At 42.9% G+C, this 17,392-nt stretch overlaps 1 protein-coding gene across 1 annotated transcript; it reads right to left on the bottom strand.

Annotated features, from left to right (window-relative positions):
* Positions 1–1,078: 1,078 nt before the first annotated feature.
* LOC124305862 (homeobox protein DLX-2) lies at positions 1,079–9,301 on the bottom strand. The gene is made up of 2 exons (XM_046765798.1): positions 7,901–9,301; positions 1,079–2,291 (listed from the first exon to the last, which is right to left on the bottom strand). The coding sequence occupies exons 1-2, from the start codon at positions 8,853–8,855 to the stop codon at positions 1,666–1,668; spliced, it is 1,581 nt and encodes a 526-aa protein (XP_046621754.1). The 5' UTR covers positions 8,856–9,301; the 3' UTR covers positions 1,079–1,665.
* Between the last annotated feature and the right edge of the window lie 8,091 nt (positions 9,302–17,392).

Here is a 17,392-nt window from a genome sequence, read left to right as displayed (position 1 = left end):
AGCTCGGCCAGTAAGAAGAGAGCCCGACGGCCGCCGCTGTCTTTTGGAAACTGAGCGTACCAAGGCTCCGTGACCATCTCACAAAGCGGAGAATGTTCGTTACCAACCGCGCATCTAATGACTCACTATATATACGCTCTCGACAGCCGTGAATGTTGCAAGTTATTTCTGGGCCGGTGCTTCCGTCGAAGCGACGACGAAGAGTCGCTGTGCCAACCAGTCACCGCACCTGGGTGTCTTCTTTACAGGCGGAACAACGGTGTCTTCATTCGTATTTCCACGACCGTTCGACGTACGCAGGTATTCGAATACCGCAGACCTCGGACATTCGCGAATTAATACTCTGGTTAAATGCCTGTTACGCTGACTGCGACGATGTTTTTGAGAAACTTTAAGCGCGTATTTTCTACCACGGTTCGTTCAAAATCTGTAAGAAGCATGTGGAATAGCGGCTGCTACACTTTTGGCTACCTTTTTGTGCAACGGTTTCAGGACTAGTTATTTCACAGTCTTCCTCGGAAATGTTCCTTTACTTATTTTCTATTCGGTTGGACAGCTACGTATTTTCTTGTGCGTTTTTTTTCTTTCTTTTTTTGCAAGTTTTTTCGACGTCAAACTTCGAAGTAAAATGTTTCGACTCTTGGCATTGGAAATAATTTTTAATGGTAAATGATTACTACTGCATTAAATTCGACAAATTTTCAGAATAAACTGTTAGTTCAGTTCTCAGTTAACGATTTTGTGTACCTGTAATCTTTATATTTGTTCCGTTCCGGTATACAAAAAAAAAATAAATAAATTAATGAAAATAGCAAACATTGTTTCGACCAAGACAACGGATAAGATTATAAATTCAGGAATTTGAATGCCAGTTTCTTGTTTGAGTTATCACAAGAACATTGTCCTGAACCAATGCCTCGTATGGCAATTAGATTTCTTCGTCAGTTCAAGGATTATTAATCATGACTCGACTACCTGCTGTAAATGTACAAGTATCGTGAGTTTGAAGAAAATTATTTAAAACTGTAAGTTTCATGAGAAAAATTTTTACTATTGCACTCGTCGAAATCCCCTTCTAACAATAATAATAATAATAATAATAATAATATTCATATAATAATACTACTAGATGTAAAATTCACAAGTCTGTTGATCCTCGGTCAATATCAATTACATACTTTGAATAAAATAATTCATGGTGATCAATACCGCCATTTGAATTTATACATGATAGATAATAATGTCTACCTACAATATACACGGCGTGAAGGGGTTTCCTGACAAATTTTCATTCGTACGTACATAAACATATCATACGTATGTATGCGTGTAAGTATGTAATATATACAAGCGTGATTGGCGTTTATTTTACAGACGGTCGATTCTTAACGAATATAGGCTTACCGCGTATCCCTCAAAATAGCCTATAATAATAATAATAACCTATATCCTAATAAATTTTGACACGCTTTGTTCATGTACACGTTTTCTTCTATATATCACTGTCCCACCTTACAGAACTAATTATCCACGGTCATGCTGCTAATTCTATAATATTTATATATGTATAATATTTATATATTCATAACGAATCTCTGACACGTCGTATTATGTTACATTCGTAGGGGGTTTGTTCAGAGGGAGGCTCGCGCCTTCTCGCAGTTGCTACGCGTGAGGGTGCGTGTGGGAATGTGAATGCGACAAGGTAGTCGGCGTCGGGGATGGAAGATGGTGACCGAAGAAGGTTGGTCCCGTGGGTGGATACGGCGTTGGATGGTGGTAGTAGCCCGGGGGCGGGGGATGGTGGGGGTGAGAGTGGGTCGCGAATAAAAAAGTCGGAGCGTACGGTGAGCTGTGAGGATGAGGATGCGGCGGTGTCGTGGGTACAGTGGGACTGTTGACGTCGAGACCCGGGTTTTGCTTCTTCCACTTTGTGCGCCGGTTCTGGAACCATATTTTGACCTGCGTCTCGGTCAGCGAGAGGGACAAGGCGAGGTTCAGCCGTTCACAGACCGAGAGGTACCTCGTGGTCTTGAACTTGTTCTCCAGAGCGACCAGCTGCTCGTAGGTGAAGGCTGTTCTAGCCCTCCGCGGCTTGCCGCCCCCGGAGCCGCCCTGGTTCTGCGACGAGGATGATGACTTCTTCTTGCACCCGGGGTTACTCGACTCGCCGCCGGATGCCTCCTGCATCTCGACGTCCTCGTCCTCGTCGTCTTCGAGCTCCTCGTTCTCCGCCGTTCCCTCGTCCTCCTGACCGCTACCGCAGGCAAATTCACCCCTCGAGTCTCCATCTGGAAATTGTAAACGGCAATTCGATTTTGTAAACAGGGTTAAGAGCGAAATAGATGCTCCTGGGACCTTGCATGCTGCGGGAGAAGCGAAGAATCGCGGATATTCTAACGCCGCGTGAACGACCGTTTTGTCCGACTGAATAGAGACCTCGGCGAGATCGCGTAGCCGAGTGCAAATACCCGGGAGCCGCAGGCTCGAGAACCGGATAGTTATTCAAATGCCGCGTTCAAACATACGCGGGGGAAGAAAGTCGTACGTACGAATCGTTCGCCGTGTCGCCGGCGGTGGTGGCGGGTCAATGAGAGATACGAGATTGGAGATTCAATCAGTGCGCAGATGTCCCTGGGACGGATATTCCCTGGCCGCCTCTCCACGCGCTCGGCAACCTGGGGGAAAGGAAGGAGGGTCTTTATCCGAATTGGCATGGTCGACGAGGTCCGCCGCTCCGCGACAGTGACGGGGGATCGGCGACGAGGAGGAGGAGGAGGAAGGGCTTCACCAAGTAATGGGATTTGTATCTCGTTATCGCGCAATCATTCTTGCTTGGGCCCAGGCTACGGCTCCGTAATAGTCATAATGGTCTCTCTATGCTAGCCTATGTACCGGAGCTGTGGGTGGAGTCCCCCGCAAAGTGGCCCGCCGGAAGATTCACCTCAGTCGAGGGAAACTTAAGAGATTTATAAATGTAAGTGATACATGGAGGGTTGATAATTTTATGGAAATGTAAGAGCGGCCAGAGTCATTACCGTTGTTCCGCGCCTCTAGACTAACCCAAATTATACCTAAATCTTCTTACGACCACCTAGTTTTAATTCTTGTCTAAATTAAATCAAATTCAGTTTATTAGATATCTTTTTGTCGCGGTAAAAGATTAGGTACTTCGATCCAGGGCAATCACTTTTTTTTATATCCTATGCACGATCCGGTGTACGAGAGTATTAGTCTGGGTTGATCCATTCACCGTTATGCGCATTTTAAAATTGCGCGAAGATTGACTACGATTGGCGTTTCAAGTTTAATTTTGATAGAAAAGATCGCGATCGATTAACTACGGATTTCTTGTGAGTACGCTTGTATAAATTGGATCCGAAAAAATTCAGAGTGTCTTACAGATTAATTGGCACGATGAAAAAGAATTGGTCTGTACGATACGAAACTTCCATCCAAATAGAGCAGGTTTCACTGCTCAGTTGTTTGTAAATATCACTGTGTATGCTTTCTTACCCCAAATTATAGAGTAGGGATTTGAATATAATCCATGTGAAATTTTATGAAAGAATCACGAGCATCGATGAATAGGTGCGACGAAAATGATTAACATCTACAACACTTGGTTTAAAAAGGACGGTAGTTTATAGTAATGAAACATCAATTATTCGAGATTAGGTACTCGTTTCAAACTCTGGATAAAAAAACAGTGAATAAAATTTTATTATTATTATTAATCTTGAGTATTAGTTATGTCGTTTAGTGATAATCGATTTTACGTGAAATACGTCGGTAATCATTAGAAGATTTTATAACAATTAAATCCGCTACTGTTTAGAACTGTTATATTGTATTACAAATGCGGTAGGTGGTCAATTTTCAATGACTGTGAAGTTTGTTATAATCACACAAGTCCGATATGGTTCATCCGCACGTGTAGCACATGGTATTTTTTCCTACGCCTGTGGAGAAAAGTTTGATTCGAGAAGCATCGCAGGTCCCATTGACAGTGAGTAAAATTGGAGTTTGGAAACTTACGCGCAATGAAATGTGCGTAAAACAAAGTTATTCGAAAGTGCGCATGCGCTGAAAAAAGCTCTAGTGAGTAAAATATGTCATTTGAATTATGCCCATGTGCCAACGTTATTTTACCGCACTATTCGGTAATCGGGCATGAAAAACGAACCTCTCGAGCAGAGCTTGGAAAGAATAAATTTAACGTCAGGGGTGATAACGTTATGAAAGTTCTTATTCGGATGTGCGCATGGACAAATGGACACGAATCGAGGAGCGAGAAGACAGAAAAACAGGAGCATGTCAGCTAATGCTTGAAAAATGTTCTATTCAGCAGCTATTTTTATATTCTGCCGGTATAGGTAGAGATGTTTTTCCCGTATCCAATTAAGAATGAATTGTGAACACTTGATGGGGTCACCGTGAACCGTTGGAAAGTTTCAAGCGTCCTCCCGTTTAAACGATCAATTGCAATTAATAGTGCATATTAGCCATAATGATCACTGCACACAGCGTTGGTTTTCCACTAAGCGTTCAGTATTGTATACATCGTTGGTTTGGTTAAGTAAAATTGGTAACCACACTGTAGGTGCATTGACAAAAACCACAAATTATTATATTGCCCTGGAGATTAATTATAACCACATATAAACTTGTCGTAACTCGAGCTTCTGCTCATGTTTTTGTGCAGATGATAGTTATTGTTGTTGTCAAAATTGACGGAACAGTTCGGGGCTACTTGTATTTTCAATTCGTCTCATCAGTGAAATAGCAATGTCGCATTGTGGCGTTAAAGTTTTTCTAGAGATTCTAATTTCGGATTGATGCAGTTTTCAAACAATTTTTGGAAACTACCAATACGGAATAAAACTTCACATCCATCACAGGAAAAATTGAAATCAATTCACGAAATGTAGCATTTTCCACCATTGTAATATCATTACGGTGCATTGAAGGAAAATACTACCAGATTACCCCGACGGCCAATCACCGCGAAAAATCATCGTATGTATTGTTAAAACGATGCCTTACAAAACTACCTATGTGCTACACTTCAGTTAACATTTAAAAGAATGTCGTTACTTCTGTTTCAGCAATCGTAATTAGCGCCATTATTTCGTTGAGTTGAGGTTCTTTATGCGACACGGCTGACACCGAACACGAGTTTCAGTTTACAATTAGTGTTGAACACGCGTCTTAAATCTGATTCACTGCGGTGTTTAACGAGTGTGTGGAAAACTGGTTACAGAATTTCTTGAATAGCGTTGTCGATTAATATTCCAAGCTTTCCGTAGATACGGTTGAACCGTTGACAAGAATTGGCGTTATGAGGGAAGTAGGTATAGGTTGGTAAATTGATGTAGCTCGGCGAGGGTGTATGTGGGTATATCAGCACGCCAGTAGCAGCGTCGACGGTGTAAAGAGCGTATAATTAATTAACTGGTTTAGAATTTGAAATCCATAAAGATCCCATCGTTCGTCGACGCAGAATGGGGGAAGCCTGGGATGCCGATGTCCCGGAGCCCGAGGGGTGGAGAGAGAGAAAAGCGACGCCGAGGGTGAGAGAGTCATTGTGATGCAGAGGAGCCAATTTTCTGCGCGGCTTGACGCGATACGATGCGATTATCATAACAACTAACAATATTATTCCAGCGTTGGCAGGATTGCTTTTGCTTCTCTGGACTTGATTTACTTTTAATACGTAGTATGCGGTATACTATACGGGGTGATCCTGCGCGTGGCAAGATGGATGAGCTTGCAGGATTGAAGCGTCATAGTTCAGCTCGAGAGGCCAATACCCTGCGCACCCCTTACACCTAGCACTCGGCACAAGGTGTGCAGAACGCCTCTAATCGATTCGACGGTGAATTTCGAACGGCAGAATGCATCTTATGACGCAAATCGATATACAAGAAGATGCGAATAGCCTGAGAGGATAGTGGGAAGAGACAATGAGAAAGTCCGGATAGCTCCTTCGGGTGCGCAGGGACAGAGATGTTGCCTTGTGGGACGATTCGCTACTGCGGTAATGCCGCTCTCTCCCGGGGACGAACGCGTGGTTAACACAGATTAGCGAAACGATTCGTCAGGCGCTGACAGGTCATCCCGCATCGGGTGGTGGTCGACTACTGTTTATTTTCCAATCCTTCATCCTTCCGAATTTATTTGTCCTTGACACGCCGTGATTCCACCCCGAAGCGGTGCTGACGTCTATACTTTATATAACATCAGGCGTACGTGGGGTCTGATATCACCGTGATTTCAGGGCCATGTCTATGGACAGGTGACCACCCCGAGAACGTGAACATTTCCATAGCACACACCTTCGTAAATTCGTCACACGTTTTAACTCAACCCTCATTTTTAAAATCATTTTGTAAGATTTTCAGTGTACTCCGATGTCGTTACTGGAAGGATGTGTTTATCCTTACTTCAGACCTTCATGCCAGGTACATAGATTTTTCAGGTTTGGTGGAATAGACGACATTCTGATCCTGATCAATGCGGATAGCGATATCAAAGTTATCTCAACAGTTTGTAATAGGTAATTCAATATCTTCCAGTTCACACCAAAGCCAGGTCAACACATTTTCACGTCAACTGTTGCAGTAAAGCTCAGTGCATCATATGTACTGAAAATGTACACCGATAACCATTTACGTATACCACGCAGGTTAGTTCTGTTCAATCCATGGCTTGTGGTGATTCTCGTTGTTTTCTGATCTGAATCCACATCCTTCACCCAGATTCGTCGTATCCTCAAGCAATGAAGGGTCCGCTTAACAGGTGGTCTACATTGTGCGTATACCGTACCTATGAAACGAATGAACCATGGTTGACGACGGAATCAACCCCTTATTCCAAACATATCGCTCGGTGGTCGTAACTGGATGTAACGATCATTCTGCAGCGAGGGAGCCGCCCTCATGATACGCGAACAAATTGGTTAGGTAATTAAAACCAGACCGCGGTAGCCATTCCTTGGACCGCGGCTGCCGACCGTTAATTCGAAAATCCAGTATTCACCAAAAATTTTTGCAGGTAACGAATGACTTATTGCATAAAAAAGTGCAGCGACCGGGAAAATTATAGAGATTTGTGAAAAATTAAGAGGTTATTTTTAAAACTAGATTTATATAGATAGATTGCCTAGTTGTGAGTATCAGTTAATACCAAAAGCAAATCAACGAACGCATTTTGTGTCGGGACCCTTTACCGCAGTGAAAAAATCTAAGAGAACCACGCACGAAAACAATAAAATATTTATTCAATAATTGGTATGTTACGTAGAAAGACTAAATTACCTGTTCTCATACGTTTCATAAGTGTACACATGCTGAGAGAAACGAACGTATTACAGAAATTTGAAGTATGTAAGTAGGTTATTTGCCCACTGACTTACTTCATTTGACAATTCTGCACAGTCGATTTGACGATTTTTAGTAGTATTCTGTTTCTGTTGATCTTAATACGTAAGATTACAGTTGTCTCAAAATGTTAGGTTTAGTAAATTTTCCGGGTAGGATGTTATTATTTCGACGAGATATTTAACTAAGTGACATTTCAGGAGTTAAACATCAGATATTACGTGACTAATAATATTGATACAGCGTCACACTGATGTCATAATACGTTTCGTTATGTAGTCTGTATTTGTATTGGAGGAGTAATGTTATCGATGTCATAGTATTAACTATACAACCGCATGGAGTTAGCGAGTGTTCGACAACGTTATTTGCACTACTAGAATCGCACGGTATAAATCCGAGGGAGCAGAAGTTGTGCATTATAAACCCAGCTTCACGTCGCGGAGGGATCGAGCATTTCGCACGGACCCCATGTCCTTATAAATAAAACTTTTATACGTTGGCGGTTCAAGGTATACCTTCATGGATGCTGCTGCCTCTTCGATGGGTTCGGTGACCGAGGTGCTGTAGAAGTCTACCTCCGGTGAATTTGTTCGGATCTAGAATATTTTCGACCGAAAAAGCGAGGCCTCTTTTGTGCTGCTGTACAGTGTTCGTTGTGGTGCTAGTCGGGGTCGTGGTGGCGGAAGGCGTTGGCGTCGTCGTGGTCGAAGAAGCGCCAGTGTAGGTGAGGTATCGGGAGTTGTGGTTGCCAGCGGTGCCCTGGTGCAGGCACGACAGTGCATGGAGATGAATGGAGGAGTCAGGGGTGCCTCTGTTTGCAAATGGGCTGCAGCCGATGTTCGCCGGGTGGAATTCCGGGTCCCTCGAAGAGTGGGTAAGATCGACGGGGCTCGGACTGCTGCGATCAGGAGAGTGGCAAACGTCGACCTCGACTTCCTCGTCGTCGTCTTCGGGCTCCTCAGCGTCCTCCGCGTAGTCCTCGTCCATCTCGACGCGCTCTACGCGTTCCACGACGTCGGTGTCATCCGCCTCTTGGCGAATCTCCATCTCCGACGCGTCCTCGGAATTGGCGTCGAGTTCCCGGACCTCGCGTCGGCTGCGCTCCGTCGCGGCGTCGACGAGCCCGTTTCGACCGACGGCCGACGTGCCGTAGAGAAATTGGTTGTTGGCGTGGACTTGGAGGACAACGGGATGCGGATTTCTCAGCTCTGGAGACCCCTTATCCCTGTGGAGTGAGGTACAGGGTGCGGTTATCAGAAATGTCGACCCGGAGGGATGCGGCCTGTGGACGCGTTTCTCCGTCTGCATCAGATCCGCGGTAGGGGAAGCGCCGAAGGTTACAGAGTGCTCCGCACTTTCCGCTCCGACTGAGTCCGACCTCTCGGAAGTAGCCTCCGGCGTCTCGGGGTCCGGAGATGATCCACAAACCACTGCAGGGCTAGTTATCTCGTTATCCTGCTCACGAAGCATCGGTCGAACTTTTGTCCAGAACTTTGTTGCCGGTCCCTCTAGCGGTGCCTTCGCATATCAACCCGCGATTACTGCACCAAGATCACGACGTAAACCAGGGGGCACTAAAGTTACGGTGTATTAAATTTTCAGCGGAGCACGCGCCCGCTCGATACGTTCACACTGTTCACAGAATACATCACTGGACACACCGCAGAGCCGGATTGTTGCAACAAGTAAATTGATCAATCGATCGATCGATCGATCGAGCACCGTTTACCACACGGGGATCTTGATTCCGTGAATGATGAGGAAAACGACCGCATTGTCAGGCACTTAACCGACCTCGCCGGATCATCGATACTTGAGTCTAGTTTAATATAAGAGCAACGCGTCAGTCCGCGCCGTTGGTAAGAATAAGTAGAGCTCGGTTTCGCGTCGAGCAGCACACCGTGGATTGCCGCCCAGTCAAAGCCTCTCTTGGTGGCGTGGCTGTGGCCTAGTGTGGTGTGGTTAAATGGGATCTATATAACGTATTATTAGGTCCGGAAAGTGGCCGTCGAGCATGTAGCGCTGGGCACGCCTATTTTATGGGCGGGAACTCCGAAGAACCGCCCACAAATTTAGCAGGCGACGAATGAACGCCAACGGAACAGGACTTTCACCCCCGCCGATTTTGAGCACGCGAGAACACTTGACTCCGACGCTCGTCGGGGGTGGATAATACCACATAGCGCCTATGTGCGCGTCCTTTATATAATGCGGTGGAGTTGTGTCGCCAGGTAAAGTGGTTTGTCTTTGATTTAGCCGCCGCTGCGGTGTCTCCTACGTATCTCGGCGAGATGTGGTACACACGAGTGATCACCTACGTACACACGTTTACGCCTTCCTGGATTATTACATATAAATACACACGCGCGAGGATGATTATTTCATAAGACGACGCGTATGTACATGTATTCGCAAAGTGGGCGTCGCCCTAGGTGGAAGGGAGGGGCGAGCTACAGGACGCTAAGAGATACTGCATAAGCGAGGATATAGCGGTGGAGACCCTTAACTCTGCAGCTCGATGTGGTAGTGTTTACTCGACCTTTTAGGTAATTGCCATACCGTACCGTACAGTAATAGCGGCTTGTGGCTCGAGGTGATAAGTAAGACTCCTTATTCCTAGGTTATAAGATCGTGAAAAATGTGATAACGCATAAAATTGGACTGCAGGACTTTAAACAGTCGGCCTTTCTTCAAGTTAACCGCATAGAGAAACTCTGTTTTTTTGTCAGTAGGTTGATTTAAGAATAAGAACACATGTAGAAATTCATTATACTCGATTACTTCGTTGGTTTGGAAATGTACAAAACCATATTCAAGTCTTGTTCGAGTAGCGGAAGCAGGTATAGCAATGTTGTTAGCACTATGATAAGGTTCCAACAACGAAAGTATCTGTAACTATAATTGCCTTACATGCATTCTTCTTTTTTTCCGAGTTTCTCTTTTCTACTCCTAATTTACATGAATATCCGTGATTACACTCGAAACTCCACAAGCTTACTACTGCATTTCAACAGCCAAGATTAAAACGATCTAATCGTCCCTGAAGTTTAAACGAAACAACCCTAGTATTTTTTCTCTAGCTCTAACTTTGCCCACCATGCATGCACGCATGAATCGTGATATGATTTCATTCGAATTCGACTTTTGTCAATGCGTTTCGGTTATACAGGTGAATATTAACCACAGAGGACTATTTCGAAGAGAACTCTGAAACACTGAAGAAATCATCCCTATTATCCCAACCGAGTCGCTTTTCATTCTAAATGCGTAAAGTGCCTTTGATAAGGGAGTAGGAATAAGCCAGATATTGCGGGAGTTGTTATAAAGTTCGAGTAATTAGCAATTTAGCAGGTGCGAACCACGGGCGACAAAGCGAGACATCGTCAGCGGGTATAAACAACAGACGTAATACAAACCGCAGACTTCCCGAAACTTTACGTTATATCCTGTACAGGTATGTCGGTGTGACACACACACACACACACATATATACACTAAAGCAAATGCTTATCATTATGTCGAGCCGGTTGTTTCCTCCGTGCTTTCGAAAGCACATCCATAAGTATAGGTACATCAACCCCGTACGCTGATCCCTTGCGAAATGGAGCCGGTGCTTAATCGACACGGATGGATCGCAGAATCCGCAAGCTCGATGGAAAGGTTCCTCAGCAAATGGAGCGTGCTGGGCACGCTCGGGATATTTCCAAGGCTTGCATCACGTTTGCCTGCCTAAGCACATTACACACACACGCGTGACCGTTCTCTCCGCATATTTATAGGTACATTCGTATAAGGGTAGGTGTACTGCACACGTGTGCAAGGGGCGCAGTGTCTGAGCTGTGCTATCACGTATACATATGCCGGTGTAAGGTAACGTCCTGCAAAGTGTTGCGCATTGATTCGCAGCGGCAATTAGCGTGACGCGGGCAAACGCAACGCGACGCGGTGCAACGTGTCGTGGGGAATGGGGGGGAATCGGGAACCAGAGTGCCTGCAGGAGTCGCCAAGCCGACCAAGAGCCGTGACCGATCCGAGCCCTCCTCGCCCGAGTGCCCACCACCCCTGTGCGCAGGAGAAGGTCTGCAGGGGTCTACAAGGGATAGAAGATATTTGTCACAAAAGTTGCGTTTGTCAGCCGGTGAGTTGGTCACCCCAAATTTTCACGGTTCCGCTGGTACGCACGCCTATATATCGTAATAATTGGCCAATTAAAATTTACATAGAGTTTATTATTGCGTCCACGGTTCTGGAGTGTGGGACGTTATACCTACACTTTAACGTATTACATCAAATGAATTCGCACACATCGATCTTATATCACTGAGAGAAATTTTTAGTTCCGGTTACCGCTCAGTCCTTAACTATTTTCATTTTTTACCACAATCGAAAAATATAGTTCCAGGTAGAAAATGAAAATTTGTTTTCTAGCTGTTACCAGAAAGTCTAGTATCTGTTCTTATGCTTTCTCATTATGATCACTGTTAGTATATTTTCCTGTTACTGTTGCGGAAATTTAATGCATGTACAACAATAAATTGACGTTAAAGCCTTATTTAACTAAAAAAGTAGAGTAAACCTCACAAACTGATTTTGCGTTGCAATTACCAAAAAAGGATCGACAATAGCGCAAAATGGTTACGTGTACCTCGTTTTTCGTAATTCCAACAGTTTTTTTAACGATACCTGTGTTACTGAATTTTTCTAGTTACTATAACAAATGAAACTTTTCTAAGTGCGTGGAGCACCGATCTCTGAAAAATCCCCATGAATCACATCGGATATTTAAAATTGATTTTCAACTATATGAGAAGACCCTTTTTTCACCTATGTATTGTTTATCGTCGTAGGAAGTTCTCATCAGTGACAGCGGAACTTGAATTAAAGAAAAAAACGAACGCAGAGATTAAGTTATGCAACAACGTGGACATGCATGAGGAAGTTAAGGCCGTAAATTACAGAACTAAGTAGTTCCGAAGTGTAGAAGTAACGCTCTAATATTTTCTGGCTTGGAAGGGCATCCTAAACGCACCGTGAAGAGATCGCCGTTTGTTTAATCACGCGTGAAAACGGTTTGGCTATATACTTGCGCAGCACGACCCGAGCATTTGGCGTCCGATCAGCTATATCCGGATATTTGCCACTCCTGCCAAGGTCTAGGATTTCAAGAAACGAATTACAACTGCCGCCAACTGAAGTCACAAATCTCGTCGACGCAACTCGTGACCACTACTTTGATTCTCGATCGCAGGTGCGTATTGCACCTGACGTCAGTATTATACGCATATTATACATACGCGTATGGAAAAAGATGTACGCGTACACTGGGAAAAATTTCATTTGTTACAGTAACTAGACAAATTTCGTAAAACAGGTATCGTTAAAAAAACTGTTTGAGTATTATCGGAATTACGAAAAACGAAGTACACGTAACCATTTTGCCATATTGTCGATCCTTTTTTGGTAATTGCAACGCAAAATCAATTTGTTCGATTTACTCAACTTTTTTAGTTAAATAAGGCTCTAACGTCAATTTATTGCTACACAAGCTTTGAATTTTCGCAACAGTTGCAAAAAAATATACTAACAGTGATCGTAATGAGAAAGAATAGTAACGAATACTAGACTTTCTGGTAACAGATACAAAACTAATTTTCATTTTGTACCTCGAACTATATTTTTGGATTGTAGTAAAAAATGAGAATAGTCAAGGACTGAGCGGTAACCGGAATTAAAGATTTCTCTCAGGCAATTAAATGGTCTTGTACGATAATCCGTGAATATCGGAGAGGAAACGGAGATTGATTGATTTTCACCGAAACATGTGACCCCACGGACGATAGAATTTATTCGTGCGAAGGGTAATCCCTTCGATCATTTGAGACATCGAGTATAGGCCGCCTCGGTCCTGCGATTCGCGTACATATTATACACAGGCGTATCGACAAACGATTGCAGTGCGTGTAAAAGCGAGACAGGGCGTCCTGCGGGATGAGAGAAAAAAGAGGGAGAGTCGGGCATGTGCGCGAGGATCGAATCGTCCCCCAAGGATACGATTACGTCTAACGATGGATCTATAATGTCGTATTAGGAGCCGCGTCCTGCAGCAACGAAAGGAGACGGAGAGGAGGATCCGACGGTGTAGGCGAGAGCACCGTGCAGATATCTATCGCTCGTTCGCCTTATTATTGCCACGATAGGACATGGTGTCACCGTAACCTCCCCCGACCCCTGATCTAGATCCCCGAGGGATCTACTAACTCCGTACAATGCACCGATCGGCACCAACTGTCACACCGTATCCTTGCACCCTGAACTAGCACGCGAATATCGCTACTGACACTTACATATATATATATATATATACTTATGGTGCAGTATCCTCGATTCGCGGGTGCTTTATGGTGCGGCAAATTAAAAGATTCCCTACTACTTTGCTTTTCGAGATCCCCAACTGCACCCGGGTCGACGCGAAAGTGAGAGTACGTTGTCTCATGGCGGATGTTATACCGATGCATTAATACGCCGACGAATCTCCATTCGTCATTCGTTACAGCTCAGTAGAAGGGTATATCATATTTGTGCACCGATCAGTATCTCGGCACTCACTGATCGATCCGCGTGAGCATTTTTATCGTCTGCAGTTTCTTGACAACTCGTAATTTCCTCTCGTGGAGTTTCGATTTTGAAATTTGCGATTGATCTGCCAAGTTATACACTATATACATATATAATGTATACACATACACATACTATTTAATAACTGGTAAATCATAATATTGGCTGCACGAGATGTGTACATCTGTCTTGATTTATAGGATTGTCCTAAATCGATTTGGAAAATCGTTGCTGGGTATTTTATACCTGTCAAGCATCCGAAGATACCAAAAATAATTGATTGTACGTGCAGAAGTTACTGCATGAGAATCTTTTCCGAAGCGGTGAAAAATTTGGTAGAGGAATCTACATTTTTCGTAGATAATCGAGTGACAGCATGTTTTTTGGAATTTTGTTGTGTTCTAATGACGACGGTAAATGCTTTGTTTCACATAGCTGACAAGGAGTACTTGTATTTATATTAGGGTGGCCTTTAACATTGGTAGGATAACATTTTTTTCCCTCATCCCTTAAATTGGCTCGAAATACTGAAAAATGATTTTTAAACGTGAAATCCGCTCTTAATTTTAATATTAACCCGTGCCCCAAAGGCCCTTTCAAGGAGTTAAAATCGATTAGGAGTGATTATGAAGGTAAAAAATTTGAAAAAAATAAGTTTTACATAGTTATTCCTGCGAAAATCAATATCGTTATTCGTATTTCGACAGCATTACTTTTTCGAAAATATAAAAATAATCGGATCAAAAAACCACAACGCCAGATTGGCAATAATTATGTTCGAAGATGTTACATTGATTTTCAGCTCATTTTTGTAGAAGATTCACTTTTTTTCACATAAAAAATTTTTCTTAAAACATTCCTTATTTCTGCTTCTTAAATTCAAATCAAATAATATCTCATTTTATGTAATTAAACACGATTATTTTATACGTATTTATTAGCGATTAATAACATATCAAAAATTCAGCTTTTCATCTTCACATTGCTGTAATGTCCGTATCACCTTAAGAAATTCATATAAATGCGCGGAATGCGGCAAAATTACTTTTAGATTACTTTACGTTGCCACAAAACGTTATTTAATTGTTTATATGCATATTGATCAAAAAAGTTATAAAAAAAAATCGATTTTAACCTCTTTAAAGGGCCTTTGGGGCACGGGTTGATATTAAAATTAAGAGCGGATTTCACGTTTAAAAATCATTTTTCAGTATTCCGAGTCAATTTAAGGGGTGAGAAAAACAAAATTTTTTTTCACCAATATTAAGGGCCACCCTAATATACACACACACATATATATATAATCAGTGAAAATCAGGGGAGTCTTATTCTCGTGGCTACCAATAACTCAGTGTCTCGCAACCGCATTCTACAATTCCTCGAATTTCCTAGCAATTACTATACCAGTTAAAAATTCAAGCGTAGGAAAATGAGACTGGATAGCAAGCAGGGTAAGTTGAACAGAGGCATATCGACGGAAACTGATCTTGGTTGCGGCGTGTGGAAGAGGGAATATTAGTCTGTCAGTCACTCATCTGTTTTTGCAGTGCCTTTTTCACAGTGTCAAGTGACAAGCAGGCGGCGTACTGGCAAGAGAGAGAGAGAAAGAGAAAGAGAGAAAGAGAATCACGGAGAAGGATAAAGAGAGTGAGAGGGAGAGGCGTGCCCGTCAGGGGTGGATATAATTTGTCAGGAAATCACCCAATTAGCCTTCCAGTTATGCGGCCCAACAGATTTAACCAATTAGTTAAGCTATGCGAGCCCTAATACATTCCTAGCCCGAGCAAGCAGAGAGAGAGAGAAGCCGAGCGACGCGTCGCGCTACTAATATTAGGCCCTCGCGGCGGCGGCTTGTGTGTGTTTTTGCGTGAGCGGGGGTGCTTACATGCATAGCCATGGAAGAGAGAACGAGGCGCGAAGGAAGAATCCAAACGACGCGCGATTATCCGCCGGATAATATTGCGTGGGGAGTTGTTTGTAGGCCAGTAAGTAAGCATCGGAGGTGGTAGTTTTAGGTGTGAATACGGAATCTTGTTTCGAGGCTGATTCGATTACGCTGAATTCAATGGTGATAATAATCTTGCAATAAACCTCCGATATCGTTGTAAAAAAAAGGGTTGAACCCGTTTAATTCGGAGCGTAATAAATTTGTCAAAAAATCGGTGAAACGATAGTTGTTGGGGACGAAAAATGAAATAAAAAAAAACGTAAAACAGTATTCTATCTTCATCTTCGTATCTTCGAAAAGAAACGAGAAGAAAAGGAAAAACCATTTAAATTACAGCAGAGAAGGGGCGGAGGGGGGGTTATGCGATAGAGAATTTTCATTCGCCTTTTTCTCTCTTAATTTTGAATATACAAAGATGAACATAGAATACTTATTTACGATTTTCTTTTTTGTCCCCAACAACTTTTGTTTGGCATATTTTTTGATCAAGTTATTGGGTTCCAAATTAAACTAGTATAGCCCTTTTTTTTGTAATGATCTCGGGGGTTGATTGCAAAATTACTATCACCGTGCAATTCAGAGTCATCGAATAACCCTTAGATTAAGTTCCCTGATTCATACCTGAAAAGTTCACGGAGAAAAATTTCATTTGTCATAGTAATTGGAAAAATTCAGTAAAACAGGTATCGTTAAAAAAACTGTTTGAATATCGTTGAAATTACAAAAAACTAGGTACGCGTAACCATTTTGCACTATTGTCGATCAATTTTTTGGTAATTGCAACGCACAATCAGTTTCTTCGGTTTACTTTACTTTTTTAGTTAAATAAGGCTTTAACATCGATTTATCGTTGCATAAGCATTAAACTTTCGCAACAGCTACAAGACAATATAGTAACAGTGATCGTAATGAGAAAGAATGGTAACGGATACTAGACTTTCCGGTAACAGCTAGAAACTAATTTTCATTTCGTACCTAGAACTATATTTTTCGATTGTGGTAAAAAATGAAAATAGTTAAGGAATGAGCGGTAACTGGAACTAAAAATTTCACTCAGTGTACTACCTTTCGATTTTTTTCTTGGCCAATTGCGTTCACACGATACGTGATATGATGGTCATGCTCATACATGTGTGAGATTCCGTTCATGTGTGTGCCACTGGATAGAAACCCGTCGTAACTGAACTCTAGCGTGGGTATGAAGTACCTATGTATGCACATACATCGTGATAATACCTATACATCGAAAGTGGGTATGACTTCGTAAATCTATGTATAGTCACTTATAGGTATACATATATGAAACAGAAGCAATTTGTCTCTTTAATGAGGTGTCACCATATCCATATCACTGCCTCTTCTATCTACTCTGGGCGGTGGTGTCGCTGTTTGTGCCGGTTGATCTGATTGGTCCGTGGCCTGGCTGGCTTACAACGTAATCCCG

This window comes from Neodiprion virginianus, chromosome 1 (genome assembly GCF_021901495.1).
Source record: "Neodiprion virginianus isolate iyNeoVirg1 chromosome 1, iyNeoVirg1.1, whole genome shotgun sequence".
NCBI lineage: Eukaryota > Metazoa > Arthropoda > Insecta > Hymenoptera > Diprionidae > Neodiprion > Neodiprion virginianus.
Note: the sequence above shows the minus strand (reverse complement) of the source record. Positions and strands in the feature narration are given on the sequence as shown.

What these genes read in the sequence shown, in the direction of transcription:
- LOC124305862 (XM_046765798.1), bottom strand. Translation starts at nt 8,855, where the DNA reads ATGCTTCGTGAGCAGGATAACGAGATAACTAGCCCTGCAGTGGTTTGT. An exon ending in AGGCAGCAGCATCCATGAAG is followed by an intron (nt 2,292 to 7,900) that starts GTATACCTTGAA and finishes TACAATTTCCAG; the next exon opens with ATGGAGACTCGAGGGGTGAA.